The sequence below is a fragment of the Raphanus sativus genome, chromosome 9 (assembly GCF_000801105.2).
Source record: "Raphanus sativus cultivar WK10039 chromosome 9, ASM80110v3, whole genome shotgun sequence".
In the NCBI taxonomy this organism is placed as follows: Eukaryota; Viridiplantae; Streptophyta; class Magnoliopsida; order Brassicales; family Brassicaceae; genus Raphanus; species Raphanus sativus.
This window is the reverse complement of record NC_079519.1, coordinates 19,031,817-19,047,363: the sequence shown is the minus strand read 5'-3', so window position 1 is coordinate 19,047,363 and position 15,547 is coordinate 19,031,817. Positions and strand designations below refer to the sequence as shown.

At 32.7% G+C, this 15,547-nt stretch overlaps 1 protein-coding gene and 1 long non-coding RNA gene across 7 annotated transcripts; one reads left to right on the top strand and one right to left on the bottom strand.

Annotated features, from left to right (window-relative positions):
• Positions 1–218: 218 nt before the first annotated feature.
• LOC108826454 (uncharacterized) lies at positions 219–4,548 on the top strand. Of its 2 annotated transcripts, XR_008938360.1 has the most exons (5): positions 219–358; positions 531–618; positions 989–1,086; positions 4,285–4,360; positions 4,522–4,548. It is a non-coding gene; the product is annotated as an uncharacterized LOC108826454 (long non-coding RNA). The 2 variants fall into 2 exon arrangements; XR_001945454.2 differs by lacking the exons at positions 4,285–4,360; positions 4,522–4,548 and having other exon boundaries at positions 989–1,257.
• Positions 4,549–8,318: 3,770 nt separating this feature from the next.
• Positions 8,319–10,746, bottom strand: LOC108826041 (glutamate dehydrogenase 1). Of its 5 annotated transcripts, none has more exons than XM_056994194.1 (9): positions 10,537–10,746; positions 10,353–10,448; positions 10,161–10,263; positions 9,798–9,972; positions 9,522–9,640; positions 9,192–9,433; positions 9,030–9,104; positions 8,849–8,968; positions 8,319–8,764 (listed from the first exon to the last, which is right to left on the bottom strand). In XM_056994194.1, the coding sequence occupies exons 6-9, from the start codon at positions 9,396–9,398 to the stop codon at positions 8,531–8,533; spliced, it is 636 nt and encodes a 211-aa protein (XP_056850174.1). In that variant the 5' UTR covers positions 9,399–9,433; positions 9,522–9,640; positions 9,798–9,972; positions 10,161–10,263; positions 10,353–10,448; positions 10,537–10,746; the 3' UTR covers positions 8,319–8,530. The 5 variants fall into 5 exon arrangements, with proteins under 5 accessions (XP_056850174.1, XP_018454917.1, XP_056850176.1 ...); XM_018599415.2 differs by having other exon boundaries at positions 8,849–8,965; XM_056994196.1 differs by having other exon boundaries at positions 9,192–9,429.
• Between the last annotated feature and the right edge of the window lie 4,801 nt (positions 10,747–15,547).

Below are 15,547 nucleotides of genomic sequence, written 5' to 3'. Positions count from 1 at the left end.
TAAAATTTTGTAGTTTCAGCATTATTAGCTTATAGTCCCGTATGTTACATTTTCACTAGTTTACATGTGTAAAGGATAAAAATAATTACAAAAGTATAATACACTAAAATGTTACTATCATTGCTCAAATTTTAAAATATAGCCGTTAAAAAACGCGTCTTCACCATCTATATCTATTAATTAAAAAAACGTTAAGAACCATGTGCGTGTCAATTTATTTCCAAATTGTTCATACTTTATTTTTTTTGTAACTTGGGCTTTCAATACACAATTTCTTTTTCTAGGAAGAATCCTCTCGATCGACATCGACTCCTCGAGTATTTGCAAATCCGGCAAAATCGATTACGATCTTAGATTAGTAAGTGTTTCTCTCTCTCTCTGTAAGACGTGAATCTGTTGGAGGATTCCAGAGTTTCGAGTACTATTTGATCGCGATTTTGCTTCTGAGTTTCCAAATTTCATGAACCGTTCAATCTTCTTTTTCTTCTTGAAGAGATCTTGATTAGATTGTTTTTGGTTTTCTTTTGAAGGTTGATTCCGCCTGAAACACGATGCGATTGATTGGGTTTCTCACTCATCCTCGCCGTCTCTGTATCGGTTAATTAGGGTTTTGTAAAGGTTCGTGTTAATCCTTTATATATTTTCGCGTTTTCAATTTCCAAAGTAAAATAATGTTTGAAGTGATCTTTGGTTTAGGGTTCCCGTTGTCGTTCTGAAAACTTGTAGTCTATCTCTCTGCACTCGTCGTTGCTACATTCTCTGAGATTTGCGATTAGTTTTAAAAGAACCATCTTATGTGCCCACTTCATGAACACAATTGTCAGTTTCTATTGTCTATAAAATGATCCGTTTATCTTCACTAAATCCATAGATTTCAGGAATCTCAAATGGTTGCAATTAGCGTAGGTTTGGGTATACAATCTATCAAATACATTCTCTTGTATAAATCTTTAATGTCTGAACATGGTTTTTTTTGGGGTTTGAACAGATGACAGTATCGCTTGGAAGAAGAAACTCCACCTGCCAGAGTTGCTGCTTTTACATTCCTGGAAGCTTATTACTCTGCGTGAAACCATCATCGCCAAGGTAAAATGCTCTGTCTATGAAACAAAAATGCAAGTTTGTTTTTTGTTTTTTTTTTCAAAGGAGGTCAAAGACAAAATACATTAGATCAGTTATAATCGATGACATCGCATTTTTGAAATCCAAAGAGATCATTGGCAAGCACTAACCTAATAGTGTTCTGTCCTATTATTATCTGGGTACATTGTCCCGTAAGGAATCTTTTGGTTGGTAATGTTGTATGACTAAAGAAGAATGTTAATGGCGATGGCATATAAGACTCAGAGTCTATTGGTTGGTAGTGCATGCTGAATAGTCTTAAGACAAAGACTATATGGGGATGAGAGGAAAATGACCCACGGCTTAGTAAAGTTCCTTGGATGGAAAAACAACCGATGGCTTCAATAAGACTCGTTGGATTGGAAAATTGACCCATGGCTTAAAGACTCTAAACCACAAAGAGGTATATTGTCCCCTAAGGAATATTTTGGTTGGTAGTGCATGCTCAATACTCTTAAGACAAAGACTGTATGGGGATGAGAGAAAAATGACCCACGGCTTAGTAAAAGTTCCTTGGATGGAAAAAATGACCAATGCTTAAAGATGTCTTAAGACAGAGACTCTGAACCACAAAGTTGGATGGGTTGGTTTACGATTTGTTAGATGGAAATAAAAAACAACCAACAGCTGAAATAAGCTTAAGAGAAAAGTCTGAAACAAAAGTCTTTTACACAAAAGACAATATGGGGTTGCTTAGAAAAGAGTACTTGGTGGAATAAAAGAGTTCAAACGATACAAACGTCTCTTGGCAAAGACAAATCGGTCGGTATTTAGATATGCTGAATGGAAAAAAAGACCAGTAGCTCAGAAACAAAAGGTCCGTAGATGGAAAAAAAGACAGGCAAAAGAGGGGGAAATGAAAAACGAGTCTTGAAAGACTATGACCCGCAAGACGTAAAAAACTATGTCTGCTTGTCAAATACAAGGCTTAAAAACTATAGAAAGACACTATGAGTTGGATGGGTAATGAACAACTCTTAAGACAACAAAAGGATGAATATAAAAGACTAAATCGAAAACAGTTTCTGCTTTGTTAAAAGTCGAGACAAATAGTATGAGTTGGTTTGTAATTTTGCGGATGGAAGGGATGAACAATTATTGTCCTTAATACAGAGCTGATACAAAAACAACTAATGGTTTTGGAAAGTCTTTTGACAAAAGGCTGCCAACGGCTTAACAAATCATTACACAAAGATTCTAACACAAAGGATTATGAATCGAAAAGAGATTCTTTTATTCTAGATAAAGATGGAAACATTGGCCAGCGGCTTAGTAAAAAAAGGACTGAGAGAATACTTGTTGGATGTAGAAAATGACACAAAGCTTAAAAAAGTCATAAGACGAGACTTGTTGGATGGTAAAACAACTAACACTTGCTGTACAAAATGATACCCAAACGGCTTAGAGAAACCAACTGCTTAGACATTCTAATGACTATGAATCAAACACAGATTCTTATTTAACCACGCGGCTTAGAAGTCTCTTGAGGAAGTCTATGTCATGGACTTGTTGGATGGTAGAAAACTACTAAAGACTGAATTGCTGTATTGATAAAAGACCAACAGCTTTAAAAAATCATAAGGCAAAGTTTCTTGACAATATGAAACCACATGGCTTAGGAGTCTTCTGCAAACGACTATGGCTTGGTTTTGGTATAGTAACCAATAACTTTAAAATGTCTCAAGGGAAAGACTATAGGTGGAAAAAAAAACCACGGCTCAAATGAAATAAAATCTCTCACGACTGCAAACTAGGGATGGGGAACTGATTAGTTTTACTCTGCCAGAAAACTTCAAATAGAAAGTCTCTCAACACACAGACTATGAACCATAAGGTTTAAAGAATTGTTTCTAAAAGACTATTACGCTGGATGGAAATAATGACCTACTCATACTCTGAAATCAGTCTTAAACAGAGACTACCAATGGCTTAAAGAATCATAACACAAAGATTCTTAACAAAATATTATGAATTCAAAAGAGATTCTTACTTAACAGCTTAAATAAGGCTTGTTGGATGTGGGGAAAACACGACTTAAAGATGTCCTACGACAGTCTCCGAAAAGTCCTTAGATGGATAAAAATGACTAATGGTTTATAGACTTGTTGTATGGTAAAAAGAACAACCAAGAGCTTAAGAGATGTCTTAACACAAAAGAATCTTAACTGAGAATTGTCTTTGCGATAACCACAAGGCTTATGAGTATAGAACGACCAATCAGTTAACTATAGCGCTTAAGAAAGTCGTAAGGAAAAGAGACTGATTGACAATCAAATCCTTACTCCACGGCTTAAGTGCTTGATGGGAATAAAGTACAAAATAGCATACAGAAGACGCTAGACCAACATCTTAAAAGAGTCTTAAGACAGACATTATAATGGCTGAGATAATACTTGTTGGATGAAAGAAACGACAACCAGTTTTGAAAAACAGACTATGGACCAAAGCCATGGACGACCACCAGGCTTAAAGACCTGTCTCTGTTTAATAACCATAAGGCCTAAAAGTAGACAAAGGTAGATGTATAGACCAATTGTCTGACATCAGTAATAAGATAGAGCTCAAAGAAAAAACTGCCATGGCTTTGGAATGTCTCTAGACAAAGACAACCTACAGCTTAAAATGTCCCACAGCTTAGAAGGTCTAAGACAAAGACTTGTTGGATGGTAAAATCATTTCTGTTGAGAAAGTCGATACTATATAGATTGTTGGATAGAAAAAAACTAAAGGACTTGTTGTATTGATGAAAGACCAGCGGCTTTAAAAGTCACACGGCAAAGATTCTTGACAGTATGAATCTACAACAAAGTTCTATGTAACAACATGGCTAAAAGTCTTTTCAAAAAGACTATGGGTCTGTTTTGGTAAAATGGCCAACCACTTAAAAGGTCTCAAGACAAAGACTATCAATAACAAGGTTTAAAAGTATACAAGAACTATAAGTTAGATGGATAAAACCACCAACTCTTAAGACAAAGACAATAGAAGAATGACCAATTCATAGTCTAAATCAGTGTTTTAGACAGAGACTACGTACCAATCTTGAGAAAGAAGCATAGCACAAAGATTATTATCAAGTATTATGAATCTAAAAGAGAGTCTTCAGGTATATCCGTACATGCTTCAGAAGTAAAGACTAATTAATTCTGATTTTTTTTTCAGGTATATGCTTCAGAAGGTGTTCAAATCATATTAGAGATTCTGAGAAGATTTCAAGTGTAGCAGAGTTATGTGACAGGTATATGCTTTTCAGACTTACTTGTAATTAGTTTCTGAAATTCACAAGTATGAGAAACATATGTTAAATCTAGATTAATTTCATTATCACTAGAATTTATGTGTTAGCCTTTATGCTTATGTGACAACTTGAAGTATAAATGCCAATTTTGATTTTCTCAGGTATGTGCTGCTCCTATGGACGCCCAACAATATTTTTCTAAACATGTATAAATCATTGGTGAAATATGTGGATTTAGTACCCTCTTTATATTGGCTAACAATGCATCTGAATCAATGATGCTCAAATAAAGCCTTTTAATGTTTCAGAGTAACCACGTCTCTGTTGCGTAGAAGAAAACACTGGTCACTTAAAACTCTGCAGGCTAATGGTTTTCTCTCATATCTCTGTTTTAATTTCCAAGTTCCAAGTCTGATTGTGGTGTTGGCTTACTCATTTGTTTTGATCTTGTAGGTCTATTTGCTTATGCATCAACCAATTTCAAATCCTAATGTGGTGTATCTCAAACCTCTAAACACGGGTTCTGTGGAATCACTTAAAACTACATAAATACATACATGCATTCAAAATATGCATATATACATACTTGCATACTTTATACGTTCATAATGGCTTAGATACATCATTGTTTACTTGCTACCTATATTTTTTTTTTGTTTTATTATTTTGCTAACAACTTGCTTCCTTAGTCCCCCTTCATTCATACCTCCCCCCCCCCCCCCCCCCTCCCCCCCCCCCTCCTCCCCCCCCCCCCCCCCTTACTTGGTCTCTTGATGTCCTGCTTCTTTATTGACTTCCCTGATTTATTGTTTCACTTCTTTACTTGCTTTATTGGTTTGTTGCTTATTTGGTTCCTTGTGTGCTTGCATCCTTCCTTTCTTGTGTGTGTGTTTAGTTTGCTTCTCTATGTTCTGCTTTTGTTCTTCTTTGGGATAATATTTGCTTACTTGGTTCCTTATATTATTTTGCGAGTCCTTAATAGCTTCTTGATTACTTAACTGGCTTACCTCCCACAGAAGTTTGTGATCTGATGATATTGACAATGTTATCATCTTTGATCTTGTATCTGTCTAAGAAACTGATTTTGGTGATTATTAGCAGTCCGTATTATAGGATTTTTTGTTTAATAAGTATGATTTTCAGACTGGCTATAGTTTGGAGTTTATTAACTGCTTTTTGGCCTAATCGCCAAGTAATCGCAAAAGATGAGGCCGAAGCCTCAAATCTCTGTTTGATCTTGTTTCTTCTTCACTTTTACAATGAAAAGAAAACTGAAAGAAAATTAACAGCTGTAGTCACTTTATGTATCTAATCTACCAAGAAGTAACAACCCACTCAGATTTTTCGATAAACTCTTACTTTCTCACAAACAGATTCTTCATAGGGTCATAGAGTCTATACAAGTCGTCAAAAGTCGTCATGCATGCCTCCTTCAAAAGTTCATAGAGTGTTAGACACTTCTAGAACCATCACAAGATGCAGAGCACTCTGTTTCTTTTTGTAGGACCACCAAAAATTTGTTCCAACACTTTAACTCTTAAGCGCAAACACAAGGTTTTTGCGTTCTCCTCTCTTCTTTTCAGCCAATATGCGACAGAGAAGTGCTAGGTATACAGTCTATATATATATATAGACTGCAGACGGTTCAGGCTTCTCTACTTGCTTCTTCAGAAAATCCAGCACAGAGAGACGCTGCGGTCATTGTTAAAATGACTTTACACTGACATTCAGTAACTTTTTGAGAAGCCAAAGAAAGGAAGGAAGTAGCAGAAAAAAATCTTGCTAGTTGCTCAAGAGCAGAATCTTCAGAGTCCAGTTTCAAAGATTCCAATAGTTTTATCCCTTCCTTGAAAACCATATGTGGCTGCATCTTAATTATGTAGGCTCCTGTCTATATCTTCATCTTAATAACCACCAAACTTAGTCAATGTTCCTTTATTACCAATACTAGAGTCTTTGTCCGCGTTACGCGCGGAAAATATGTTTAAACAATTTATGTTTACGATTGAGATATTATAATAATATTAAGAATTTAGTTGGTAAGTTTAAATAATTTTGATTGGATGTAGACATTGTAAAATGTTTTTTCATAGTTGAAAATATATAATTTAGAAGAAATAGGTGAAAATAGAATTGGGTGAACTTATTAAAGCCCCAACATAATACATTATTTGGTGGGACAGGAAGAAAAAGAAAAGAAAGAGGTAGGAGTATTTTTTTTCTCTATTGCTTTCATTTGTTTTCCTGTTTTTGTTTCGTTGAGTAGGTGAAGTTGCGGTTGAGATAATTGTTTGGTTGACACTGTATTCGTCTTTTGAAGTGCTTGATGTATTTGATTAAACTGTAAAAGTAAAATCTTGTTGCTAGTGAAGAAGCAAGTTCAAATTTGCAATAGTAAATATTTAAATTAGTTGTATGAACAATTAATTAAATATAGATCACTTATCGTTAGATTGTCTTGGGTGATGTTTGTGATGATAGCGAATTGAAATTTCCTATTTTTTTGTTTTGTTGGGACTTAAAATCTGATGCTTGTTTGTCCCATAGTATGAGCTTTACCATTGTAGACCTAAAACAGAATTGTAATTATGATTAGATGTTGATAGGTGAAAAATAATTTTTTGGTTAAAATTACCTGTTCAGCTGTATACCAATTATGAGTTTTGATTTGGATTGTGGATTGTGCGGATTTAAATCTTGGATCATGCGTATCTGCCCGACAATATCTGCTCATTGTTGATCTTTTTAGTTTGATTTTATTTTGAAATCCGGACGTGAAAATGATAGTGTAAAGAATGATTTATCTCTTACAAAAATATGAATAACGTAGTTGGTAAGCTAAATTCTATTTAAAACTTTGAGTAATGTTTGTGGAATAGTTAAAATAAAATATTGTAATGGTGCTATGGCGAGTTATTTATATTTTTAATTAATTTTAAAATTTAACAAATATGATTAATTAATGTGAATTTTAAAAGATTAATGTTCGTTATCAACATAATTTTTATTTCTACTCTTTAATGTCCGATACTTTATGAAAGTATCATTTTATCCTATATAATTAAGCTTACAAATGTGGATCTATTAAAGAATTTATTTATTAAATTTTATTTTTATATCGTATATTTTCTATTGTATATCTGCTTCGATATAAGCTTACGTCCACCCTCACATTTATCCTTCGATTTCAAAAGTTTAATTCTTGTATTATTTATATTTTACCGTTTATATGCTTTTAGTTGTATGTTTAATTATATTTAGTTTTAGTTGATGTTGTCTTCATTTTTATTGTATTTCTCTTGTCTTTACTATATGTTTACTTATATACTTGAAGTTAGCTCTTGTTGTTTACAGTTTAGCCCTTTGGTTTTATAATTTGGTACATCTCATAATTGTGATATAATTTTTTATAGATTTTTTCTCAAAAATATTCATCTCTTTCAACATATTTTATATTCATTTTAGTAAGTTTATATTAATTTTAATTTTGAATTATATTTATATGACATATTTTGGTTATTTAAGATATTTACATGATCACAAAAATATAAATTTCAGTTTTATTATCTGCAATTTTATTTTTAAATACTTAATTTTGAAAAAAAAAATATATATATATATATATATATATATATATATATATATATATATAAATGGATTAATTTGATACCAAATTAATTTTCTTCTGGATAAAATTTGCTAGTGATTTAATGTTGAATTAACTTTATGTGACAAATATATTTTTGAATATTTTGCAATTAAATAGTTTTTATTTAGATTGTTTTCATATTTAATTTGTAAACATTATTTTAAATATTTATTTCTATTAGCTACGTAGTTAATTAAATATTTTCTGAAAATTAAAGAGCATTAAAACTACCAATCAACAATCAATCATTGTTTGTCCTCCCTCTGTTTCTGAATAAGTGTCATTTTAGAGTTGTGCACACGGATTAAGAAATCATTAAATTTTGCATATTTTCCATAACAAAAACATCATTACACATGTATCTCGACCAATAGAAAAATAAAATACAGAATAAAATTAATAAATTCTGCATTGAAATTCGAAAACGACACTTATTTTGCAACGAAAAAAAATCTCTACAACGACACTTAATATGAAACGGAGGGAGTATTTTCTTAACTCAAAAAAGCAAAGAACAAATGTCATCTTGCAGGGATGAGGGTATCACAATCCTCGACCAGTATTGAGTTTGCATCGACGGGATGCGCACCATGAAACCCTTTAACACCTCTGTGTTCTTTGGTATAGTTAAGCACGCTCTCGATATCAATACCGTCCTTGTTCTTGATAGCTCCGGTAATGTCACTCACCGCAACTATCTTCCCACCTTGCTCACTTATCAGCTTCGCCGCCCATGACCCTACATTCCCAAACCCCTATAGAACCAATACGTACACTCGATCAAGAACCTTCTCTAACTCGCGAGGAGCTGTAATAAAAAACAAAAAAAGAAACTTCACCTGGATGACAAAACGTTGCCCTGAGATGCTCTTGCCGTGCTCGTTAAGCAAAGCTTCGGTTCCAAACATCACTCCTCTTCCAGTAACTGCGTCTCTCCCGAGTGATCCACCAAGATCCTGCTGAAAAGATCATTACCATTCAGTGAATTAACAAAACAAAACCATGATTACAGCTACTTACAATGGGTTTTCCAGTGACAACTGCAGGAGAGTAACCATGGAACTTAGAGTACTCATCAAGAATCCAAGCCATTGTCTACAAATTCACCAAGAAACAAAAAAAATTATTTAAAGATGACTAAAAGAAAGTAAAAAACAAACTTGATGAAAACGTTTAAAGAACCTGAGGACCAGTGCCCATATCAGGAGCTGGAACATCAGTGTGAATCCCAATGAGATCATGAATCTTATGAGTGAAGACTCTAGTCAGTCTCTCAAGCTCGGTGACGCTGAGCTTGCTCGTATCACAACCAATCCCTCCTTTGGCTCCTCCGTACGGAATCTTAGCCACTGCTGTTTTCCATGTCATGAGCTGAGCCAATGCGTTCATGTTAGAATAAGGACCCTAGAGCAAAGAAACTCTGCCTGAGTATATATATGAGAATGAGTTAATGTATGTTTCCAACTTGCTGTGCCGCATGAGAGTATGAAAAGTGTATAGATTTTACTTCACCTGCAGAGGATTGTTGAGAATGTATGCGTTTAGATCAGTAATTGCTACACTCTCAAGTTACTGAACACCACCATACTTGGAACCACTTCCAGGGACGATTTCGGTTAACTCCACCTAAGCTGCGGTGTTTGATGTATTGATTTAATGAGCAATTATTTTTTTTGGAAAACTGTATTGAGAGACACTTACTCAATGTACAGTTGATAACGAACACAAGATCATGTCAAGAGACTAACTAACCTATCTCAACTGTTTAGCTATAGCAGGGACACGTACCTGAAACTGTTCGAAGTAGTTTGGCACTACATTGTGCTCTCCAAATAACTTCACCTTTCATTGGCTTCTCTAAATCAATAATTAGCTCCAGTAATATAATCGTTCCGCAGCCGTTGGGAACTATAATTGCGATTTTTTCTCTTTATATTGCTAGATTAACCTTGTTAAACAGCATCTGGTTCACCAAAAGATCACACGAGGTTAAATATAAAAAGCAACAAAGGATTTTATGTTAATATCAGGCAAGGCTTTGATTCCAGGCAAGGCTTTGATTCCACTAACTCATTTTTATCCTTGAAACGAAAATCAATGTTTTTAATCAAGAAAGCGACTTTATATTGCCTTTGGCCTTGATAACGTTACCTGAATATGGTTCTTCTTGCCCCGTGACTCTGAGCTAGCTTCAAACCTGAGGAAACCGCAGAAGAACATTGATGCCCCGTGATGATCCTGGGCTAGCTTCAACCTGAGGAAGCGCCGCTGCTCATGTTCTTTCCGGTTCGTTTCTTATCGGAATCTTGTTGGAAAGATGGTTTTGAGATGAGTAAAGCATACCTTTTTATAACTTGAGATGGATCTAATAAGATGTGAATCTGTGACTGGTAGATTGCTGGATCCGTAGGAAGAAGATGAAACATCTCGATCGAAACCCTAGAGTGGGGTAGCAGAGAAAAAAACAGGATTCAAAACAGAGAAAATATAAAGGCCAAGAGTGTAAACATGTTAGGCGAGACAGTACCGTAGCTGTAGCTTCTTCTGTTCTTCAATGGAAGTTTTCCATTATGGATTATGGTTGATTGACGATCAGACGGAGCGTTTAATATAGAAGAAGAAAGAGGGGAGGTGGACCAAAACCATTTAGGAAGACTTTAAAGCTTAATAGATTGATGAAGCGTCAGCTTGGGTTATTAAGGTAACAGCTAAGTGCAGAGATCGATCGGCTACGACGAACTGAAATTGTCGGGAAAGAATAAAAACGACTCTATACCTCAGAAACGACATGGGCTTAATTGGGCCGATTGATAATGTAAAGATAGCCCAAATTAAAAGATCAGTTTCGATGATGACATGGCGAAATTAAATTCTCTGATTGGTCTGAATTAATTTGTCGATGTGGCATAGCCTTATATTTGCCTTTTAGTATTGTATATTGATATTACTTTTATTAAACACAACTATTCATTAATGATCTCATTGACCTAAAAAGATATTTAGCTCTACACCTAGAACACATTCTGCTTAGCTCCCTTTTAATCAGTCAGCTATTAGCTAGACAACTCAATTTATGTTGCTGACATGTACTAGTACAGTCAACTACAGACCCCATAGGGTAGTTCTGACCCCTTGAGTCTCTCCCTGTACAACACTAACGAGACAGCATTATCATCCAGAGTAGAAAAATGTGATTTTATAAACTTGGACAAAAGATTCACATTGTTAATACATCCGATCATCCAAAGATTATGAGAGTTACTGATGCAAATATGACTCTACGATAGCACGGTTTTGTATAGAGTACTATGTTGCATATCAGACCTAACATACATTAAGCATGCTGCTACTTCAGGACAGACCTCGCTTTACTTATCTTTCAGGTCCAACTTCTCAAGACAAAATATCAAGCAACAATACGAAAACGAAAGAGAAGATTTTCAAACCAACACAGCAAAAGCCATTAAAATCCACATAAAATCTATAGTTTGGGATCTACAAACAACACAAGAAACAGAGCTTATGATCTACAAATAAGCCTTCACACATTGTAATAACTTCACGAGATTTCTTTCTGTCAGTGGTTAGTTTATCACTGTAAAACATTTAGTGTCAGTGGTTAGTTTATAATTAAAAACAACATGCTAGGAGTAAGAAAGAGCAAAACTGAAATACAATGAAGGGATGAAGGCATACTTACTTGTGAAGGAGCATTTGGGTGATGCTTCATCGCATCACGTCTGGCATTTAAAGCACGAATTAATACGACCTTGCACCCGTCATACTATTTAAGATCTCCTATCTTATTGAACGAGACAGAAAGTGTGTGTTTAATCTGCAAGTTTAGCGATAACTGTTATAAAATGCCAACAGTTCTGCAGATAAAAACAATATAACAGTGTGCGCTAAAACATCCAAATCATCCATCGGCATGCAGTTTCACAAGGAACTCAATACTCTCTTCGAAATGATTGACTGCAGAACTTAAGTCTCCCACTGCTCGTCTGCAGTAATAAGACAAGTTAAGTTAACCATCGTATTCAAGTGCCAAAAAATAATAATAATAAAGGTTCAACACATCAATAAAACTGCAAAAGAGTGGCCGAGGACAACTCTGGTATATTTCCATTCCTCTTTAGTTGATCTCGAATGTCATCCTTACACATTGCCAACCTTGATTTAGCACTTTCATAATTCTTGGGCTTGAAAGACCTGTGCATCAGAACAAGGTCGATAACAAGAACTCAACAGCAGGGCACTCAGATTAAACGTAACTGGCTGAAAGAAGCATACCTCCACCAACTACGCTAGCAAAAATCTAGAGACAGAACACACCCTCATAGCTTGTTGCACCAAGAAAGAACATCTTTCCATGGAAACATCAGCTTAAATACATCCACACTCGGTATAATATTAAATCCATTTCAATACCATGTCATTGATGTATACAGAGGCATGCCATTACATTTATATTAAAACATAATTAATATAGTTTATTATCATACATAAAGTTCGGTAATGGAAATATTTAGTAACAAACACGATTTGTTTTAATTAAAACGCAAACAATATTATTTATTCAAATTAAAATAGAATATTTCCTTAATCTACTTCATGACATTAGTATTTTTTAAGTTTTTGTCACAAAATAGCATCACGAGGAAAATGACCAAAAGAAGTTTTATTGAATGGTAAATATGCATTTATAATCTTTGGGTTAATTAATTTAAGACTTATGGTTTAGAATTAAGGGGTTAAGTTTTAGGAATGTGTTCAAATATTTAAAAACAAAAAATAAATGTTAAAATTTTCAAAACAAAAATATGTTATTTTGGTCATTTTATTTTTTGAGTGTTATTTTGTGACAAAACTTAAAAAATACTATTTGAGAGAATTGCTTTTTTTTTCTTATGTCAAATAGAAAGAAAATACAATTAGATCTTCGTTGGAAAAGGAGTAAAATAATGGTATTTGGCAAAAATATATATAGTGCAAATGACATGTGGTGTATGTTATATTTAAGGTTGTGAAAGAAATATTATGTTCAATAACTAATATTAAATTAAAATTGGATATACTGCAAAAAGTTTGCTACATTATATATAAAAATAAGACGTTCATTAGACACATACATCCCTTAAACATAACAAGTGAAATCTGATATTTATGACATAAATAATTTTATTGAATTAATTTATAGATAATAAAAATATATTTAATGAACAAAAAAATCTTTAGATATAAAATAGAACAAAGATAATATTATACGATATTCTAAGGATAATAATAAGAAGAATCATAATCATGTTTGAGTAAGATATATATATTAAAACAGCGATAAGAAAACTAATAAAACGTTAGTTTTTGACAAATTATCTGAAACTCAAAACCCAATATTTTCAAATATCGAACCGGACAACTTTTCGAATTACTGGGTCACTGGATCAACCGCAAATGAATCGCGTGTTAATGAATAAATTAATTTCACTAAATAATAATAGCTATGAAAATAAAAAAAATATAGAAATTAAAGTTTGTATCCTAAATTCTTTTTAAAACGTAAAAATAATAGTTTGGATATTTATATTTTATGTTTTAGAAAACATTTAGAAAAAGCTAAATTTTTATTTTCATTTGAAATACAAAATATCAAAAATAGCAAAAACTTAAGAGTTCTGACATCTAACAAAAATATATCAAGACTTAAAATTCATAAATATTTAAATATCTAATGTGAAAAAATCACTGCAAAATATGATTCAAATCATATGGTTTTGCATAAAAATTAGAATAAAATCAGTCATCTGTGACTTTCAAGACAAAACATATTTAGTTCGAAACATGTAAAAAAAATAAAATAAACTCATGATATTCACAACAAAGAATGGAAAACATACTAGAACTTAGAACATGTAAATCATAGTATAAGCGAGAACTTAGAACATAGTAAAACCTAACTTTTAATTAAGGTTAGAATATAAAACAGATAAAAAAACATAATTAAAAACTAAAGAAAATGTAAAAGTTATTTATTGGTTTAACCAACGGTTTAACTAGTAACTGAGTTCTGGGTTTTAGTGTTTTTTTGGAGGCTATACTGTGTTTTTAAATATATTTTTTTCACAAAACCTAAACCAAATTTATCTTGGATCACCAGGTTTACAGGTTCAACCATGGGTTCGGATCGGGTTTCAAAACATTTCCAAAAACTGTACCCAAACGAGTAAAAATCAGAATTGAAATCGGACCAAAATTATAAAAGAAAAAAAAACAAAAAGTTTTTATTTTTCGAAAACCTAAAAACCGAAACCAAACAAAAAACAAACGGGTACCTGAATATTCAAAATATAATAAAATTAATTATTTTTCATTTATATATAATTATAATTTATAAATAAAAATATTCAAAATAACTGAATTACTCTAATTACCTGAATTGTTATGGTTTTCCGGATTTAATTCTGGTTTTAAGCGTTTTTGGAATTTTTTTCTTTAAACCCCGAATTAAACTCAATCTATTACTAATTCGCTTCCACTACATGTTTATAAAAAAAATAAAAACATGACCTGCATCCGATATTACCTGAACCAATTCGAGCCAAAAATGTATGATTCCTAAGCGGGTCTTAAACATTCTAACCCAAAAACCGAATAATCCGAATCGAAAACACGAAATAATTACTCTCAATTATAGATATTAAAACATAAATATTAAAATTTAAATCAACAATGAAAGTAACTTAATTTTGAAAAACATAAACGAAATATTATTCCGCGCTTTCAAAGCGCGGATCAAAATCTAGTATACTATTAAAATAAAAAGCATTTTTTGAGATGAACTTCTGTTTCAACAATATTTACAAGATTCTGCAATTAGAATATTTTTAAAGTATGATTTTAATTAAATGTTTTCTATTTTTCTAAAAATAAAACATTAAGAAAATAAAACTTGTGAATCAGTTAAGATAAGGAATATTCCAAGAAAAAAAATTCAATTAATAGTGTCTACCTCCTATCTATCACACGTTACATTATACTATCTAAATATTTACTTTATATTTTTTATTGTGTTTGTATTATTATATGTTCACAAAACATCATCATTTAATAGTATTGACATTTTTATTGTGTTTGTATTATTATATGTTCACAAAACATCATCATCTAATAGTATTGACGATCTATTATTAAACATGTGGTTTTAAAATAGTGAAATATTTATAGCAGAATTTACCAAATATAAAATAGGCCAAATGTGGTAGAAAACCATGACACATAACTTAATTAGGTAAGTATGCATGGGAAAATTTTTTTGGGTATCTAACGTGAGGAATACGAAAGAAGTTACGTTGATGCCCCTAACCAAAATACAAGTTGATACGTAGCCTGCAGCAAGCGTAGATTAGGTAAATCTAGAGAAGATTCTTATGTCAGTAGCTGTCTGGCGAGAAGATAAAATTTTGTCCGTATGTATAACTGTTAGTTCTTTGAATAATAAACGGATAAGAATCGCATGGTGAGTTGTGGAAAACGTGGAT

Excerpts from the sequence above, each read along its gene's own strand:
- LOC108826041 (XM_056994194.1), bottom strand. The coding sequence starts at position 9,398 with ATGAACGCATTGGCTCAGCTCATGACATGGAAAACAGCAGTGGCTAAG. Across the intron at positions 8,969-9,029 it reads TTGTCACTGGAAAACCCATT|CAGGATCTTGGTGGATCACT; the intron begins GTAAGTAGCTGT and ends TGATCTTTTCAG. Across the intron at positions 8,765-8,848 it reads GGCAACGTTTTGTCATCCAG|GGGTTTGGGAATGTAGGGTC; the intron begins GTGAAGTTTCTT and ends TTGGTTCTATAG.